This window comes from Balaenoptera borealis, assembly GCF_965194805.1.
Source record: "Balaenoptera borealis genome assembly, chromosome: 18".
Lineage (NCBI taxonomy): Eukaryota > Metazoa > Chordata > Mammalia > Artiodactyla > Balaenopteridae > Balaenoptera > Balaenoptera borealis.
The window spans coordinates 64,381,613-64,399,695 of NC_138877.1; the positions used below are offsets into that span (position 1 = coordinate 64,381,613).

Sequence of the window (18,083 nt, forward strand, 5' to 3'; positions counted from 1 at the left end):
TCTGGAGAGGCTCTACTTTTATTATTCTAGTTGCCTGAATTCTTGAGCTCTTCCATTCTCATCAACACTGTCCCATGCATTAGGGTGTTTGCCATCCAGAGTGAGTGCAGATCTTTTTAATATAGAAATGAAGAGCATATGCCATGCTACCCATTTTACCCCTTGGAAGTTAACTGGTTGTTAATTAGGAATATGAGACATCCATAAGAAAAAAATAGGAATTATCCCTCTCCCCTTTCCCCCCTGTATTTCCCCTACTGTGTTCTGCACAATGGTGGGTCTCTGACTCTTCTTTCAGTCTAGTCAGTAAAGCACTGCCATTTCTAAACATCCAGTCTTCTTAGTCTTAGCAGCTGTCTGGTTCCCTCATAGCCTGAGTAGGGATAAGAGTACAAGTCCCCAGTCATTGCCACCCATTGTGGGGATCTTTTGTCTAGGTTTGTGAGATGACATTGACAGTATGCTGAAGACTCCTGAATGACTGGATTCAGAATGACTGGATTCAGATATCAAAGAGACACTTATATAGTTATTTACCTCAACCCTGAATTTTAGAACTTATCTGGGAAATTCCTACAAATGCTCATTATCAATTCTCTTTTCCTTTCTACACCAATTTAATCATCTAGGTGTTCCACATATGTGTGAAAAGTTCTAGCCTTCTGTCCCCAGTTCTCGTAATGTCAACCACCTTGCCCATCCAAACCTGGCCCTCTTCCAGTGTTCCCTGTTTCAGGAACTGGCACCACCATCTATCTAGGGAATAAGCTAGAAACCAAGGAGTCTTCCAACACTGCCCTCTTTGACCTCTCCATCCCCTTCTTGTTTCGTAAGTTACCTCTCAGTATCTCTTGAATTCATCTACTTTTCTTCATCTCTACCCCCACCATGTTATTCCAGGCTGCCGTAATCTCTCGCCTGTACTATTGCAGTAGCTCCTACCTGGCCACTGCAGCTATGCTGGTCCCCCTCTGGAATCAGAGTGATTTTTCTGAATAGCAGGTTTGATCATGTCACATTCACATCCTCACCACGCCCTTCAGTACTTCAGTGGGTTCCTACTGCTCTAGGACAAAGACGGCCCTCCTTAATCGGATCAGCAAAGCCATCCGCGTCTGGCTGTTGCTTACCCCCGACCCCAGCTTCATCTCACAGCATTGCCCCCTTCAGCCTCATTTTATTAGTAGCGCAGGTGTTCTTTCGGTGCCACCCTGGGCCTTTGCACAGGCTTTTCCTCTGCTTTTTCTTCCTTCCCCTCTTTGGCTCCTCCATCCACTAAGTTAACACTTGAGTTTTTATAGCCTGTTGTCTTCCTCCACAGCATTTATTTTAGTTACAAGTTTACATTTTATTTATTTGTTATAAAATCAATCAGTGAGAGCAGCAGGGCTCTTTTGGTCTGTTCATTCATTCATTCATTCATTCACAGCACTTCCAGTACTATGCTAGGCACTAGTGATAAATCAAGGGACCAAAATACTGACACTCTCACAGTCCTTAAGGCTGCTGAGGGTATAAGTTAGATCACTGTGAATAAATGTGAAACTGCTATTGTGATAAGGACTATGAATGTTAGTTACATGGTACTATGAGTGAGAATTTATGATACACTAGTGCTCAGTTAAGCATTGACTAAGTATTGGTAGGATGAATTGTCATGGAGCTTAGTGCTTGAGGGGTTTTTGGTTAGTAGGTCATTTGCTTTATACTTCGCACCTCAAAGTCTTTTTCTTTCTCTATTAAAAACTTATCAGGGACTTCCCTGGTGGTCCAGTGGTAAAGAATCCACCTTCCAATGCAGGGGACGTGGGTTCGATCCCTGGTCGGGGAACCTAGATCCCACATGCCACGGGGCAACTAAGCCCGCACGCCACAACTACTGAGCCCGAGCGCCTCAACTCGAGGCTCGCGTGCCTCAACTATAGAGCCCATGTGCTCTTGAGGCCGCGCACCACAACTAGAGAGAGAAAACCCACAGGCCACAACTAGATAGAAGCCTGCACACAGCAACTAAAGATCCCACATGCGTCAAGGAAGATCCCAAGTGCCGCAACTAAGACCCGGCGCAGCCAAATAAAATAAAGTGAAATTAAATGAAATAGTAACTTATCAGACAGTTTAAAGCTTTGAGCTATAGGAATCGATTTGTTTTCTTATATTACATGATCAGTATTGTACCATATACTATATACACTTGCAAAAACATAATTTTTTTATCAGTCAAATACCTTCAGTCACAGAACTTAACGTATATAGAGAGACTTGCTGCATTGCAAAGACAGCTAAACTGAGAATCACTGCTAGTAACTTGTAATAAGATCTTGTTATCTTGGAGCTGCACTTTACCTATCTGTATAACAAGGAAGTTGGACTAGTTTTTTCTAAGCTTCCTAAAAGTCCTAAAATGCTGTGATTCTAATTATTACTCTTTAGGTGGAGTTACATATGTAGAGAGCTATAATTTATAAAACCTCTTGCTGTTGTTTCTTTTTCTGTTTTCCCTTCCTCTTCCCTACTCTTAAGTGCAAGGGTATTCTTTGGAATTGTTGGAACGGAAGATCTCAGAAAACTGGAATTTTTGAGGAATGAAGATTGTTTTGTTAAATTTGGAGGTCTGAAATAAATTAAGTACTAATGACATATGTATCACTTTCTACATATGTAATCAGTTCTTTTTCCCTTAACAAAAGCCAAGTCTTAACAAAATCTGTATTCTCCAACTTCTTTATATTATTTTCATATTTATAGTATATTGTTATTTAGAAGCTTTGATGCATTGAAACAGAAAGCATATCCTTAAATTCATGACAGTGTAGTAGTATCACGTATCTGAAAATAATTCCTTGTAGAAATAATTCTCATTTCCTGACCATTAATGAGTCTTTTAAGAATTAATAGCCTTTCACCTACTTGGTGATGAGCTCATTAACTATGCCTAACTCCTATGTAAAACCTTATTGCTGCTGTAAACTATGAGAAGGTTAGTAGATTTGAAAACTCGCAGAGTTGAGTGTTGCTTGTGATTATACATTCTCCCAAATTAATGTTTGAGAAATTATTTTTCAGTCTTACTTTTTGCTTTTTTCTCTTTCAGTAATGTCATAAAACATCAGATTTTTTTAAATGATAAAAACTATTTTGTAGGTTTTTAAAGCAAACAAAGAAGATATTTAAATGCACAGAAAATGATGAGTTTATATGCAAAAATATTTGCTGTCAGATTATAAGAATTAAATGTAACTTTGTATATAAAACATTTTCAGTATTATCTTTTTACATCATATGCATATATTTCCTCTTGTACATTTGGTATATTGTATAAATCGCTTAAAGGTGTTAGTATTTTATTATTCCGGGTAATTTTGTTAACAGTATTCATTTCCTTTTATAATATTATTGGGCGATTAGCCTTTCAACACCATTCTCTGCAATTCAAGTTTTGTTAATATTTGAGGTACTCATTGCATCAGCATACAATAAGTGTGCTGTGCTGTAGTCTTTTGTTTCAAAAACAATGAACATGCAGTTTTGTCAAGAGGCTTATTTCCTAGGCATACTGAAAAAGGCAGCAAGACAAAAACTAAGGCCAATATCACTTTATGAAGCACACTTTTGTTTTTATTTGATGTAGATCTACATAATTTAAAATGAAACATCAAAAAGTGTATTGGTGAAAATATAATGGTTAAATTTTTATATTGTTTTATCTAAGAGAAAAAGTGCAAGTGATAAAACCTCAACACAGCAAAGCCTTTATATAATGAAGTCCAGATTACATAATTTCGAGCTGCACATTTCAAAAGCCTTATTTCTGAGCTGCTATTGATCATATATTGAATTCTTACTAAAGGTCATCAATTTAACAGAAACTAGAGAAACTAGAGTCTTTGCTACTTTTTTCTAGAAGCTGTGCAGTAAGAAAAACAGTATAAATGTCAGCTAAATTAAGATGTCCAAAAAAACAATGCTGTGGTATTCTTAACAAAATCATCTTGTCCAGTTTAACTACTATTAATGAAATTCACAAATGTAAAGTTTAAGTCGTCAAAATTTGAATCCTGACAAGATAAATCTGTATCTCATTTATAAAGACAACATATAAATAGTATTTCTCCAACTTTTTATTAGGAAAATTTTCAGTTATACTTACAAGTTGAAAGCATAGTACAACCAACATCTGTATATCCTTGGCTTAGATTTAATAATTTTATCAATAATATTTTGTTACATTTGCTTTATGTTTGTATGTGTGTGATTTTTGTTTTTAACTGAAATGAAAATAAGCTGTTGGTGCCTTGAGCAGTTCACCGTATTTCAGCATACATCTTATAAGAGTAAGGACATTCTTCTCCATAACCATTACCATTACCATAACAATACCATTACTGCATCTAAGAAAATGAATAATTTCATAATAACCTCTAAAATCTCTTCCATATACAAATTACCACAGTTATCTCAAGAAATGTATTTTATTTATTAAGAAGTTTCATTGTTTCAGTTGAGGAAAAGATCAAGACTAACTGGATGCAGTGGGGGCAATCTAGACTTGGGAATTGCACCCAACATAATCATATATTTTAAGAATACTTTATATAGAATCAGACTCTTCACACAGGATCTTCATATACTGTCTCATTTGTTCCTCACAAGAACTCTGAGTCAGATAGAGCAAGTATCTTAAGTTTACTACTGAAGAAAGAAATTTAGAGAGGTTAAGTAATGTATATGATTAGTAAGACTTGCTTCTCTAACTCTTCCATTGTCTTTATTACACATAGTGTTTGAGACGCCACTCTCCTGCAACACTCATGGTAGTAGTGAGTTTCTCTTAGGTCAGAATCATAGTTTTAGATCGAGAAGGGATCTTAGACATCATTTAGTGTTTCTCAAAGGGGGTGCTACTGGCATTTTGGGCAGAACAGGTCTTTGTCATGTAAGCTTGGATTGTATGAAGTTTAGCACAGCCCCGCTTCAAGTATCTTGAAGTTGAGAACAATTGCTATGACAACAGAACTGTCCCTACACATATTCAAATGCCCTGCAGAGGAATAGCATTACCCTGGATTGAGAACCACTTATTGGTATAATCACCTTATTTTAAAGAAAGGAAAAGGACAATTAACCTTTATTCAGCAACTACTATAAGACAGATACCATGTTAAGTGACTCATATAACTTAATCCTTGCATCAGCTCTTTGCTGTATTATCTTCATTTTACAGATGAAGAAAGTGAGTGTCATTGCTTATGTAACTTGCCCAAAGTCATATAGAAGGTAAGCATTGGAGCCAGGATTCAAGCGCAGGTCTGTGTGAGGCCAACATTCATGAGTCCCCACCCCAGCCCAACACACTATATAGATCTGACCCGGTATAACAACTCATATTCCTGTAACTTCTATCTTTCTACTTTTAGTAACTTTTTAAAGAATAGCCAATCAGGAAGAGATTTTGGAAAATCTTTTGAAGGTGTTTGTCAGTCATAATTTTTAGATATAATAATTTCCAAAGTTGAATGCTCCATTTTAGATTTAACTCACGTAATTTTCAGAAATGTTACTGTGATGGTTACACAGCACTGTGCATATACTTAATACAGAAACTGTACACTGAAAAATGGCTAAAATGGTAACTTTTGTATTGTGTACGTTTTACCACCACAACAAAAAAATTTTTAGTGTTGCTAACGCGCTTGAAAATTTTGAAAATACTTAAAATTGAAATTCAGAGTTTCAGTGAAACTATTCTAGTCATTTGTGGTATTTCATAGAACTTTTATAGTGATTCCTTTGGTTGGTTAAAATACATTATTTTTACCTGCTTTATGACTTACAGAACTTATTCCAATACTACATCAGGGCTTGGACTACTGAGACAATAAGAACTAAACAAAAGAATTCTAATTTCAAATTGATTGTGTGACTAAAACAATGAATACATTTGAGAATTTTGCTTTGAAAGTGCTATTTTTTTCTCTTTAAAGTAGCCATGAATCAGACTGAACATAATCTGACAGTGTCTCAGATTCCATATCCACAAACGTGGCACGTGTTCTATGCGGACAAGTATACGTGCAAAGAGGACAATGAGAATTCTCAGGTGGAAGATATCCCATTTGAAATGATGTTACTAAACCCGGATGCTGAAGGGAATCCATTTGATCATTTCAGTGCTGGAGAATCTGGTAAGAATATGTATTTAAATATATGTCCTAAATATGGAAAAAGATTTATGCACAAGTATCTTCATGTTGTGTTTTTAGAATACTGAAAATTAAAAACAACTTGTGTCCAACAGTAGACAAATGGTTAAAAAAATCTTCTTATAGAATTGTAACAGCTGTACTATTAAGTTTTAAAGCAGAACTGGAAATTTTGTATTGTATGGTTTCAAGTGTGTTAAAAAATGCGGAGAAAAAAAAAATGCGGAGAATAAACAGAAAGAAGTACAAGAATATTAACAGATTGTTTCCATATTTTGGGTGGTAGAATTATGGATAGTTTTTAGTTTCTACATTCTAAATCTTTTTGTTTTTATGATAAGCTAGCTTTATTTTTATAAACAGAAAAATGTTAAGAAACTGAGCAGTCTAAATTAGTAACCCAATGATTAAGTGAGATAGAAACTCCACTACTTTGTATAGCTGTCCTTCACTAGGTTGTTTGAACATATTTAGGGGTTGCCTTCATTGGAGATTGCAGCCATTTTTGAAATGATCAAAATTGATAAAACTTTCCAAAATCAAATCTACTCCCATAAAATATTTCATCAAAATTTTAGGTTGACAAAATTTTATGTTCTGCCCTACTGAAGTGAATTCCTAGCCCAAGCGAAATGAATGACTTCTTGTGATTAATGGTGGACATGCTATAAAGTATTATGGATTTGTAAATTAACATGTCAGAATGAAAACTAAAATCTCTAGACCATCTGTCAAAGAAAAGGGTTAGGTGTTTACCTCTTCATGAGTTCATTACCCACTTGGAAGAGTCAATCTGCTTAGAGAAAAATTCAGTCCCTTTGCATTACATTTGCCATCAAGGTGGGTGGGTGGAGGTAGGCCAGGAGTTGAGGCCACATTAGACTAAACCGGTTGCTAAGCTCAAAGTGTAAATTGCCACAGCTAGAAGACCAACTCAAGGAGCTTGTGTTATAAACAATAAGTCACAAGTAACTTAATGTATAAAGAAAGAAACTTTTAAAAAAATATCCTTTAGTTTGGGGGCTTCCCTGGTGGCGCAGTGGTTGAGAATCTGCCTGCCAATGCAGGGGACACGGGTTCGAGCCCTGGGCTGGGAAGATCCCACATGCCGCGGAGCAACTAGGCCCGTGAGCCACAACTACTGAGCCTGCGCGTCTGGAGCCTGTGCTCCGCAACAAGAGAGGCCACGATAGTGAGAGGCCTGCGCACCGCGATGAAGAGTGGCCCTCACTTGCCACAACTAGAGAAAGCCCTCGCACAGTAACGAAGACCCAACACAGCCATAAATTAAAAAATAAATAAATTTAAAAATTAAAAAAATATATATCCTTTAGTTTGAGAAAATACTTACATAGTGACAGAATGGGGTCCTAAACATTTAAAAATAATTCATTCTAAAAGTCTTTTCTGTGAAGGAAATGACATAATTGTTTTTGAATGCAAATGAATGTAAAGGTTAAATTTCACTTGATACTATTTTGGATCAATGTAGATCACTATTGAAAGTTAATTCAGTCCTACCATTTCTTTTATCTTAGTAAGAGATATTGACACTTATTTTACATAGTTTGGAAAGGCATTGATGAAACCCAGGTCTAGTGATAGCATTGGATGGGTGGTTGGATTAACTTGCTTTTCAGGTTTCTTTTAACTATAAGGCTTCATTATTTCATATGACACTTATCTTTAGGACTGGTCAGGCTTCGGCAGGAAGTAATGCTCTTCTGTAGTCACTGTACATGCAAACCCTACTGCCCCTAGTGGAGTCCGCATCTAGTAGCCCTTCCCCCTCCTGCCTTCAGACAGGAGGGTGGAGACTCAAGAGGTTGTTTTATTTATTGTATGGATCCATGAGACTCACTGGATCCTGATATTCTTTTTCTTGCCTCCTTATATAGGCTCTCATTTCTGGACTCTTTTCTCATTCCCAGTTTGATATCTGAACTTTGACCGTAGGCCATAAAGTAATGACATTTGTGCCCTGTGTCGTGCTTGGACTACTGAATGTCAGTCATCCTTACCCTGGCTCATCCTGAACCTTGCCCATATCTTCTAGTGTTTTTTTCAACACCCTGAATTATGGCTACCTTTTTCTTTAGGGTTCCCACTAACCACTCTGACTCAGTTCTTAGTCCTGACTCCTTTTGACCTATCTTCTCCTGTGACTGATTTTGATTTGATACTTACAGTATATCTAAAATCTGTCTTTCTTATACTAGAACGGGGAGAGTTACTTTGGTCATGTCACCAAGAGTATTTAAATGAGGGAAAAAATTTCACTATAATATGGATTTTCATTAAGCATGGGATTCTGTGCAAGGCTAGTCTGTGGGGATTGATTATTTAAAAGTGCCGTAAGTACTCAAAAGTATTCATTGCTAGATGGCTGGCATAATTTCCAAGGATCACATCATTTTATTATTTAAATGCCTTAAAATATGATTAATTCTACATTGAAGTCTAAATCGGTGGTTCTCAACCTGTCACTGTGTATGCATATGGAGAGCTTTGGAAAAAATACAGATGTCCACCCCCAAAGACTGAGAGATAGACTTGGTTTTGGAGTGGAAGCCAGGCATTTGTAGTTGGTCAAAGCTCTGAAGTTGATTCTAATGTGCAGAACCACTTAGCTAAAAGTCCATATTCCACATTATTTTGGTAATGTGTTGGTTTCAACGTAGAGCCTTAAGAGTGATTCTTCCTATTCTGTAGCCTCAGGTATAGAATTTGTTTCCAGGGAATAAATTCCCAGTTAGTTCATTTTAGAAACTTTTCCTCATTTAACTAATTTTCTGCCCTGAGTAGAGAAAATTGATTTGCTATGCTTTTTACTGAGAATTGACTGCTAAAACATGTACCTTAGAGGTTTGAATTAGAATAACCTGGTGCAAAAAGCTACAATTAATGTTATATGTTACTCTGGTTAAATCTTACAGTTTGTTTTCTTTCAAACCAACCATGTATTTTATATCTACGAGACTTAGTTCTATATTTTACAGAATTAGGGTTTTTTGTTTTTTGGGTTTTTTTTTTGAATGTAGACTAAGGCAAGTTTGATGCTACTTGACAAAATACTACATAGGAATATCATGCTTCAAGGTAGAATAAAATAAAACTACCTCTTAAAAAATTAGAATCTTTGTTAACTATATTTGTGATTGGTAGAGACCAAAAGAAGAAGTACTCAGAATCCTGAGAATTAAAGCATTTTTGTCTAAAGTAGACTGGTTTTCATTGGAATGGTATTACAGGCTCTGTCACACCTGCCATCTCACCGTTCTTAAGATTCCAGATATGTTTATTATTTTCTCTTGTTCCCTTTTCTCCTCCGTTATCCTGAAAGATAATGGGTTGGATCTTACCTTTGGCTCTGTAATTTAAAGTAACAGAAAACTCTAATGCAAGTGGTATAGACAATAAAGAAATTAATTCTCTTACATAACAATAATTTCTGAGGCTTCTTCAGGGTAGTTTATTTAACATTATCCTACCCTGTTATCCTCTGACTGTCAGCTTTGTCACCTCCCTCATATTCACAGTTAACTGCAGCAGTCTGGGCTGTACATCTAGGCAATGGCAAAATTCAATGTCTCTTTTTTAAGAGCAAGGAAACCTTTCCCAGAAGCTCCCTTATCACATTTCATTGGCCAGAACTCAACACATGACCTTGTTGTCTAACATCATAAGAGAAATGTAAGTGAAGGTATCAGAAGGGTGATAAGGGTAAACCAACATGTCGAAGTAAAGGGTTAGGTTTACCTCTTTGGGAAAGGGGAATATTGGAATTTCTCTAATTGGTTTAGACTAATCAGGATTTATCTTGAGACCCTTGAGGGTAGGATGGACATTGGGGCATCACAGGTAGGCGAGAGTGTTCCAGGGGCTGCCCCATGACCCATTGACTCTCTCTTCTTACCCTCTTTTCTCCCATCTCCCACCCGTTTTAAAATTAGATTTTAATTTCAAGGTGAACATAGATTACTTTCCTGTGAAGGATGGTGGCAGAACAAAAGTAAAGTTGATTGAAGAGAAAAAAAAAACTGACTTTTTTTCCTAGAGGTGGTTTATTTAAAAGAACACTTGAGTGCAGACCCAGAGTTTTATCTTTAAAGCATCAGGGTCAAGGTAAGAATAATTTATGCAAAATGCAATGAGCAAAGTGTAGGACAAATGTCCTAGTTCAAGTTATTTAATATATTATCTCAATGAAATAAATTTTTGGTTACCGTGTTAGCTTTTTATGGAAGATACATTTAATCTTGAATAATCCTAAAACATTTTTTACTAGTGACATGTGTCTTATTTTCAAAAGTCCCTTCCTCCTATATTATTCTGGTTCTCAATGAATAGTCTGGGATTTTCTTTTCATGGTGCATTTCTAACCTAATACAGTCTGAAAACTTATCTTGTAATGAATATTTTGTAAAGTATTATAAATAAATAAAAATTTAAATAGAATGCCGTATTTAATTCTTTATACTAAGAAGAAAAGGTAAAAACAGATTCCGAACACAAGATAGCGTACTTTTACTGACACACAGTTATAATACGTTTAGCTTATTTTCTGCCTTGTTCCATTACTATAACAATCCCAGGTTTATTGTCCCATTATTTCTAAAGCTAGAATACGTCTCTATATCAGGAATTTTAAAAGAAAATATGCCCATTCTGTTATTTGATATTCTCTTCCTGAAGTCTAAACATACTTTCTCACCTAGACTAGAGAAGTGGACAATCACCATTTATGTACGTAGAGCAAGAGAGACACCCAGTGGCTGAAATACTTCTCTCTCTCTCTCTCTCTCTCTCTCTTTTTCTCCTAACAATGCCAAAAACATGATTGAGATTGAACTGTTTATTGAGTATTTTTCCTACTATTTGTATCTTCTGGATGACTTTTCTAAAATTATTTTCCATACAATGTAAATATTCCCTTCTCTGCCTATTGTTTGGAGTTTATCCCGCATGGGAAACCGGAGCAGGTTCAGGGGTCACAGTTGGAATGGAAGTGAGTACAGTTTAGACTGTTCATCCACAGATTCAGTAGAGACAGCTGTAGCCACTGTCACGATATCCAGTGTTATTTAGATAGAATATAAAAGCCCTAATATTAGGGACTAGGTTTAGATGGAACCAAGTAAATATAAGCCATTAAACTCAAAGCTGGCCCCTGGTTTGTTATAAAATTTTCTGAAATTTCTGAAAAATGAAGATACAGTCAAAAGATTCCAGGTAACACAGAAAAAGGGGTGTTTATCTTGAGGATGCGTGAAGGCTACTGAAAAGCTGCTGGTAGAAACTGGAGGCTGCTTAATGACTGGGACCGTTTTTAATATAAAATCTGCACATTCATATGCTCCGTTCTTGTCTTTACCAACCAGCTCCCTCTGCTCATTCAGAATTTCTGCTTACCCAGAATTTTCATTTGATCAGGGCCTGGTTTGACTCCTTTGGCCTGCTCCATCATCAACTCTTTTCAACTCCGGTTTCTATTGCCTCATCCTTTCTATGTTTTGTGGTTTGATGTCCCAAGAGAACATGATCGGCTTCGTATCTTTGAGAACCAAGTGATGCTGCTGGCCAGTGACTAGCCTTTGGTTCGGTAGCCACTTGGTCAGGTGTTTTAGTTTCAGTCACCTGTGGAGTGGAGCCCCATGGTCTCCATAGGTTTTCCTCTTTGACTGAGCTGAATGCCATTTACTTCAGAAGGAGGCCTGGTCGTGACAGGTATTTTGACACTTTGTCCAAATGGGAATTTAAGGTCATGATACATTCCAGAGCTTGGTTCTTAGGCTTTAGCTGTATCAGAATCACTGAAGGACTTATTAAAACCAGAATGCTGGGTCCCACTCCCTGAATCTCTGATTCAGTAGATATGGGATGAGTCCCAAGAATCTGCCTTTCTAACTACTTCCCTAGTGATGGTGCTGCTGGCACAGGGCTCACACTTTGAGAATCATTGTCAGGGTATATAAAACTCTTATTGACTGACTAAATCTATTTTTAAACGTTTTATAAAAGAAATCCACTTTGGGGGAAAAAAGCATATCTAACTGAATGCTGAAATCATTGTTTTAATTTACTGTTTCGACCAAAACTATGATCTTGTGGTTAGTCTTTGGGCTTATTCCCTGACCAATATGACTTCTTATAGATTGACTTCAGTTTAATCTGCGTTCTTATAGTTAAGACTGTATCCTAAAGTAGAAAATTATTTGTTTCAACAATCTTCCTTTTTTTTCTCTTACAAAAGTAAATGCTATGACTTCAATTAGAAAACAGGTTCTGGAAATATACCGATGGGAAGATTTGAAAGCAACCCAACACTATAACTGGCTTGTTCCTTTCTTCTCTTCACAGGGTTACATGAGTTCTTTTTCCTCCTAGTCCTAGTGTACTTTGTGATTGCTTGCATTTATGCGCAATCATTGTGGCAGGCTATTAAGAAAGGAGGACCCATGCACGTGGTTTTAAAGGTTCTGACAACTGCATTGCTGTTACAAGCTGGTTCAGCTTTCGCTAATTACATTCATTTCTCCAGGTAACTCAAAACCATTAAAACTGTGTTCATCATTACGTCTAATTAATCCTAATTAGTCCACCAAAATTATGCTTGCTTTGATTATGAATGATTTTTTTCACATTTCTAATTGATGCTAATATTCTCCTCTTCAATTCTTCAGTTACTCCAAAGATGGAATAGGGGTACCTTTTATGGGAAGTTTGGCAGAATGTGAGTATCTTACTGAGCATTGTTTTAAAACATAAACTTGCTATCTGTTCTTGTATGTTTTCCTTTTTTGTCATAATACAGTTTTTTTATCCAAGGTTGGTTAGATTCAGCTCAACTGGAAAAAAGATTATACATTTAGTTTCCACATATCCTATTTAGTTTCTTCTTAGTAATAGGTAATGTGTATAGCTCTTCATTGTCTTTAGAGCATATTTATATGCATTCTCTCTTTTTTTTTTTCATGTGGACCATTTTTAAAGTCTATATTGAATTTGTCACGATATTGCTTCTGTTTTATGTTTTGGTTTTTTGGCTGCAAAGCATGCAGGATCCTAGCTCCCCGACCAGGGATCAAACCCGCACCCCCTGCATTGGAAGGCCAAGTCTTAATCACTGGACCGCCAGGGGATTCCCACATTCTCTCATTTTTATCCTCAATAAAAACTCAGTGAAGTAGATATGCTTATCCCTATTTTGCAGATAAAGAATCTGGGCTCAGTGACAGGAAGTACATTCCCAAATGTCAGTCCGCTAGTGAATGGTAGAGCCAAGATTTAGACCCAATTTTCTGACCACAAAGCTAAAGTTTTTTTTTTTTCCCTTTTTCATCCCTTTTTTGACTTTTTGTCTCTATTTCTAACCCAGAGCCATAGAGTATACCTATAATTGAGCTGACCTCTCAGCTTTGTTCTTTAATTTATAAGAGGAACTTCTGTGAAGTAGTTTTTCAATTAAATATGATGGTGAAAAACTAAAAGTTCCCATAATCATGACTTTTTAAAGGGAACTTTAGAGGGGCATCATGTCATATGCCATTCTCAATCCTGAAAAACAAGTTAAGATTTGCTCTAAAAAAGCAGATTCTGAATACGAAACCATTCTAGGATTTACTTTCCTTATATTTCCATATTTCTCTTCTAGTCTCCTCACTCTTTAATAGGATATCTTATGGTAATCTCTATAATCATCTCAGGACCCACTTATCCTGATCTTGCTGCCTATTTTAAGATTCTAAAACTTCTAGAATCTTTCCTTTTCCTTGTGAGGAGGATGTATACTGTTTACCTCTTGGGCATGAACAAGAGTTGCTTCTCCTTTTTTGACATTACTAGAACCCTGGTTTCAACCCCTGTTTTCTCTTAGATGACTCAGGATGTTTAACAGAATCCTAGAGTTTTAAAGCTGGACAGAGCATAGAAATAATTTAGCTTATGCATTTTAGATGAAGAAATTGTGGTCCAAAGAGGCAAAGCACACAGAGGCCCATCAGTAGCAAAGCTGTTACTAAAATCAAGGACTTTTGAAGTTTTGTGAGTGTCTACTGTATACAAAACAGTGTTTTAGGCTCTCTGGCATCTTCATGGTAAGTTAAAAGCAAAAGTCTTTTTAAAAAAACTGCAATAAATCAATGTTGATCATTTTTGGTAGTTCTGACAACAGGTTTGGTTAATGAAGATTTTAATCAAATTCCACAGAATGGGGTTTTTGTGTCATCTGTGTATTTTATCTACATTAGTTATTTTTCAAGAACAGATAAGCAGTGCCTACCTACCCTCACAGTTATGGTATTATATCAATATGTGCATTACTTAGTATGTAAAGAAATGAGCCAGAAAATCAACGTTCCCTCCTCCCCAGTGTTTGCTTTTGCTAATTAGCAACTTATGTAGAGATATTCCTTTGGCTAACTTCTTTAAGTAACTGAATATGTATTTGTGAAATGTTTAATAAAAATAATTAGCATCACAGTCATTTAAAATCTATGGTGTAAGAAAACTGTGCTTGTTCTGAAAGGCCATGACATTTTATATCATTAAAGTGTAGTGACAGTTCATTATTAGAATTCGCTATTACAAGTATATAAGCATAAATGTAAAGTATCCGGTTTTAATTTGGGTGGCAGAGCTGGAGAAAAATATGTCAAAATAAAGCTGAAAAGGTCTATTATTAATAGGTTTTTGGCTTGTAACTTTTAATATAAGTTTGATACTACAGCTAGTTTTATCTGTTTCTCTAAGAATATCTTTATATAAAAGAAATAAAAGTCATAGACATCAAAGTTATAAATGGCAATTTGAAGAAAGTTTTATTTTGTTGAATTGTGATCACACGTTTATTCCAAAATCCACATCAAAATACACTCTGATGAAAAAGTAATAATTTTTTAAAAACTCAATAAATAGAACTTCTAAAATGAATGCACATGGCAGTTGAAGTATTATTGCTTGTCATTTTCTTGTAGCACTGAACTGGGTGCAGGCGCTTTCTTTGCGTCTTTTCTACCGCAGCCAGCTTCCCCTGCAGTGTAAGTGATGGCCACCGGGTGGCACATCACACTAATGCATGGAGCGCTTCATTTGTCTTCAGGACTCTGACGCTAGGGCCAACATAATTGGATGTTATAGCAGCTCTGCGTTTTATTGTCATGCTATTTCTTATTAGTAGGTTTAGAAAATACTCTTCACATTATATATAGGTCAGCCACCAAAAAAAAATTAACAACCCAGAAGTATTCTCCACGTTGCAGAAGTTATATTTAAAATTTGTTTCTTTTCATAACCACTGAGTTATAGATTGTAATTAGAAAAACTAAGAAGAATAAGAAACACGAAGAGATTTAAAGTTGGCCTTAATAAAGATATGATATGGACACATATAAATTTTTTAAAAATAGGAGTATTGCCATTGTTTTAACTATTTTTAGAAACGTTTACAAATTTAATGGCAAAATTTTAATTCTTTAGAATTATTATACATGAATATCTCTTACTGAATTTCATCAGTTTCTTTTTTAAAATGCCTGTCTTTTGTGGTTAATAAAATAATTATATTCTCAATGCAAAAAGGATAAAATGTGGGAATTCCATGGTGGTTCAGAGGTTAGGACTCCATGCTTTTACTGCTGAGGATGCAGGTTCAATCCCTGGTTGGGGAACTAAGATCCCACAAGCTGCGCAGCGTGGCCAAAAAAAGGATAAAATTCTTTGTATTGTGAAAACTCAGTTGACTTTGGTTTTCATTTCCCATTAGTTTTTGACATCGCTTCCCAAATTCAAATGTTATACTTACTTCTGAGTCTATGCATGGGTTGGACAATAGTCAGAATGAAGAAGTCTCAGAGCAGACCTCTCCAGTGGGATTCTACTCCTGCGTCCACTGGCATTGCTGTATTCATTGTCATAACACAGGTTAGTACTGATACTAAATGTTTCTGCTTTGCAATATTGAGAAATGCAAATTTGAACATATCTCATGTCAAGAAACCTGGGACCCATGAGGAATTTGTGTCATTTTAAAGTGTGAATTTAAAGAGTGATAGATCATAAATGAAGTAAGTGAGAAAGAGAAAGACAAATACCATATGATATCACTTATATGTGGAATCTAAAATAAGACACAAATAAATTTATCTACAAAACAGAAACAGACTCTCAGACATAGAAAACAAATTTATGGTTACCAAAGGGGAAAGAGGGAGAGGGAGGGCTAAATTAGGACTCTGGGATTAGCAGATGCACACTACTATATATAAAATAGATAAACAAGGTCCTACTGTATAGCACTGAGAACTATATTCAATATCCTGTAATAAACCATAATGGAAAAGAATCTGAAAAAAAATATGTATATATATGTGTAACTGAATCACTTTGTTGTACATCAGAGACTAACACAACATTGTAAATCACCTATACTTCAATTTTTAAAAAATGGGAAAAAAAAGAGTGATAGATAAATAACGTGTTAATTTTCTGAGTGCTGGTATATGTATATTGTAGAATTTCATTGTAATTTACCTGAATCTGAGCTTCCTATCAGATTATTTCAGTGCAGTATATTTAATATTCAGTTAGATTCTCATTTCCTAATTAAGAGCTTTCTTTCATATTTTCTAACACTTAGTAAGTACTCAATATTAAATGAGTCAGTTAATGAATTTGAGATTCATTCATTGGCCAGAATCTACTTTATACATGAAAGAATTTAAGTGAATATCAGATTTAAGGAAAAACAAAATGTAGAATAAAAAAGAATAGAATCTTGTTTTTGAAAACAAATGCAAAAACAAACTTAGTCTTTTAGAAGAGTCCTCTATGCCTTTTTTTTGTTTTTCTCTATAGTGACCTATAGACATTATTCTAGGATCTCCATATGCCTATGTGCAATGGATTTATAAAAATTAAGAAGAAAGATATAAACATAAAAATTTGTATTGAGTTTGTGACCGTCATTAGCTATAGATGAAAATGAAATATACATCTGGGCTCTGTAAAGGACATCATAATCTAAGTTTTAATGCATTAAATAAATTGAAAAACTCACTAGTGAAGGGTAAGGCCTGTGCTCATCTACCTCTAGTACTTATTTTAGTACCTTAGGTGCTGAGTGAAGGTTTATTGAATTTATATGATTGATTTAGAAAGAGACCATATCACAGATATTGATATTTAAAAAGGAGATAATGCCAGGAAGGGAGGGCTAGTGAGAAAGAACTGAATTAGAGGTGATTAAAATAAGGGTAAGTTCTACCAACTTAATGTTTTTGATCCAGGATTTATGGAGAGTAGTCTTAATATCAAGTTAAATTCTCATTTCTCGATAACTGTTTTAAAAATTGAATTTTCATTATTTCATTGCAGTTTAAATTCATTATCATAAACAAATACAAATTGAGATTATAACACTACCCTAGAGTTTATGTGAGCATTTGTGAAGAATGTATTAGACACGGCCCTGACTCTCAACAGCAGCCAGACTAGGTGGACGAGACAGGCAGCAAGAGATCACGTAAATGTGTACAGTGTATTCCACAGGTCATGCATGAGCATACGTATGTGAAAATATGGAAGTATGAATATGTAAAAATGTGAATCATGGGAAATAGTAGTTTATTATAATTTTTTGCTTTATTGGGTTATAATTGAAAAATAGAAATTGTATAGATTTAAGATATACAACTTGATGTTTTGGTATATTTATACATTATGAAATGATCACCACAATCAAGCCAGTTAACATGTCCATCACCTCACATAGCAGGAAATGATAGTTCTATAATAGCACTTCTTTGTTGTAAAAAGTTAAGGAATCAGACGGGTATAATTTGGAGTAGAGGAATGAATTTCTGTAATAAAGATCAAATTTTC

At 35.4% G+C, this 18,083-nt stretch overlaps 1 protein-coding gene across 4 annotated transcripts in view; it reads left to right on the forward strand.

Annotated features, from left to right (window-relative positions):
* Positions 1-18,083, forward strand: part of GPR180 (G protein-coupled receptor 180) — a 290,031-nt gene that overhangs the window by 3,285 nt on the left and 268,663 nt on the right. For 2 of the 4 annotated variants that reach the window (XM_082366138.1, XM_082366140.1), the window contains exons 3-6: positions 5,985-6,185; positions 12,564-12,744; positions 12,887-12,936; positions 15,967-16,124. In XM_082366138.1, coding sequence (XP_082222264.1) covers positions 5,985-6,185; positions 12,564-12,744; positions 12,887-12,936; positions 15,967-16,124 — 590 coding nt within the window. The remainder of the gene's footprint in view (positions 1-5,984; positions 6,186-12,563; positions 12,745-12,886; positions 12,937-15,966; positions 16,125-18,083) is intronic. The other 2 variants (XM_082366139.1, XM_082366141.1) reach the window with 2 other exon arrangements.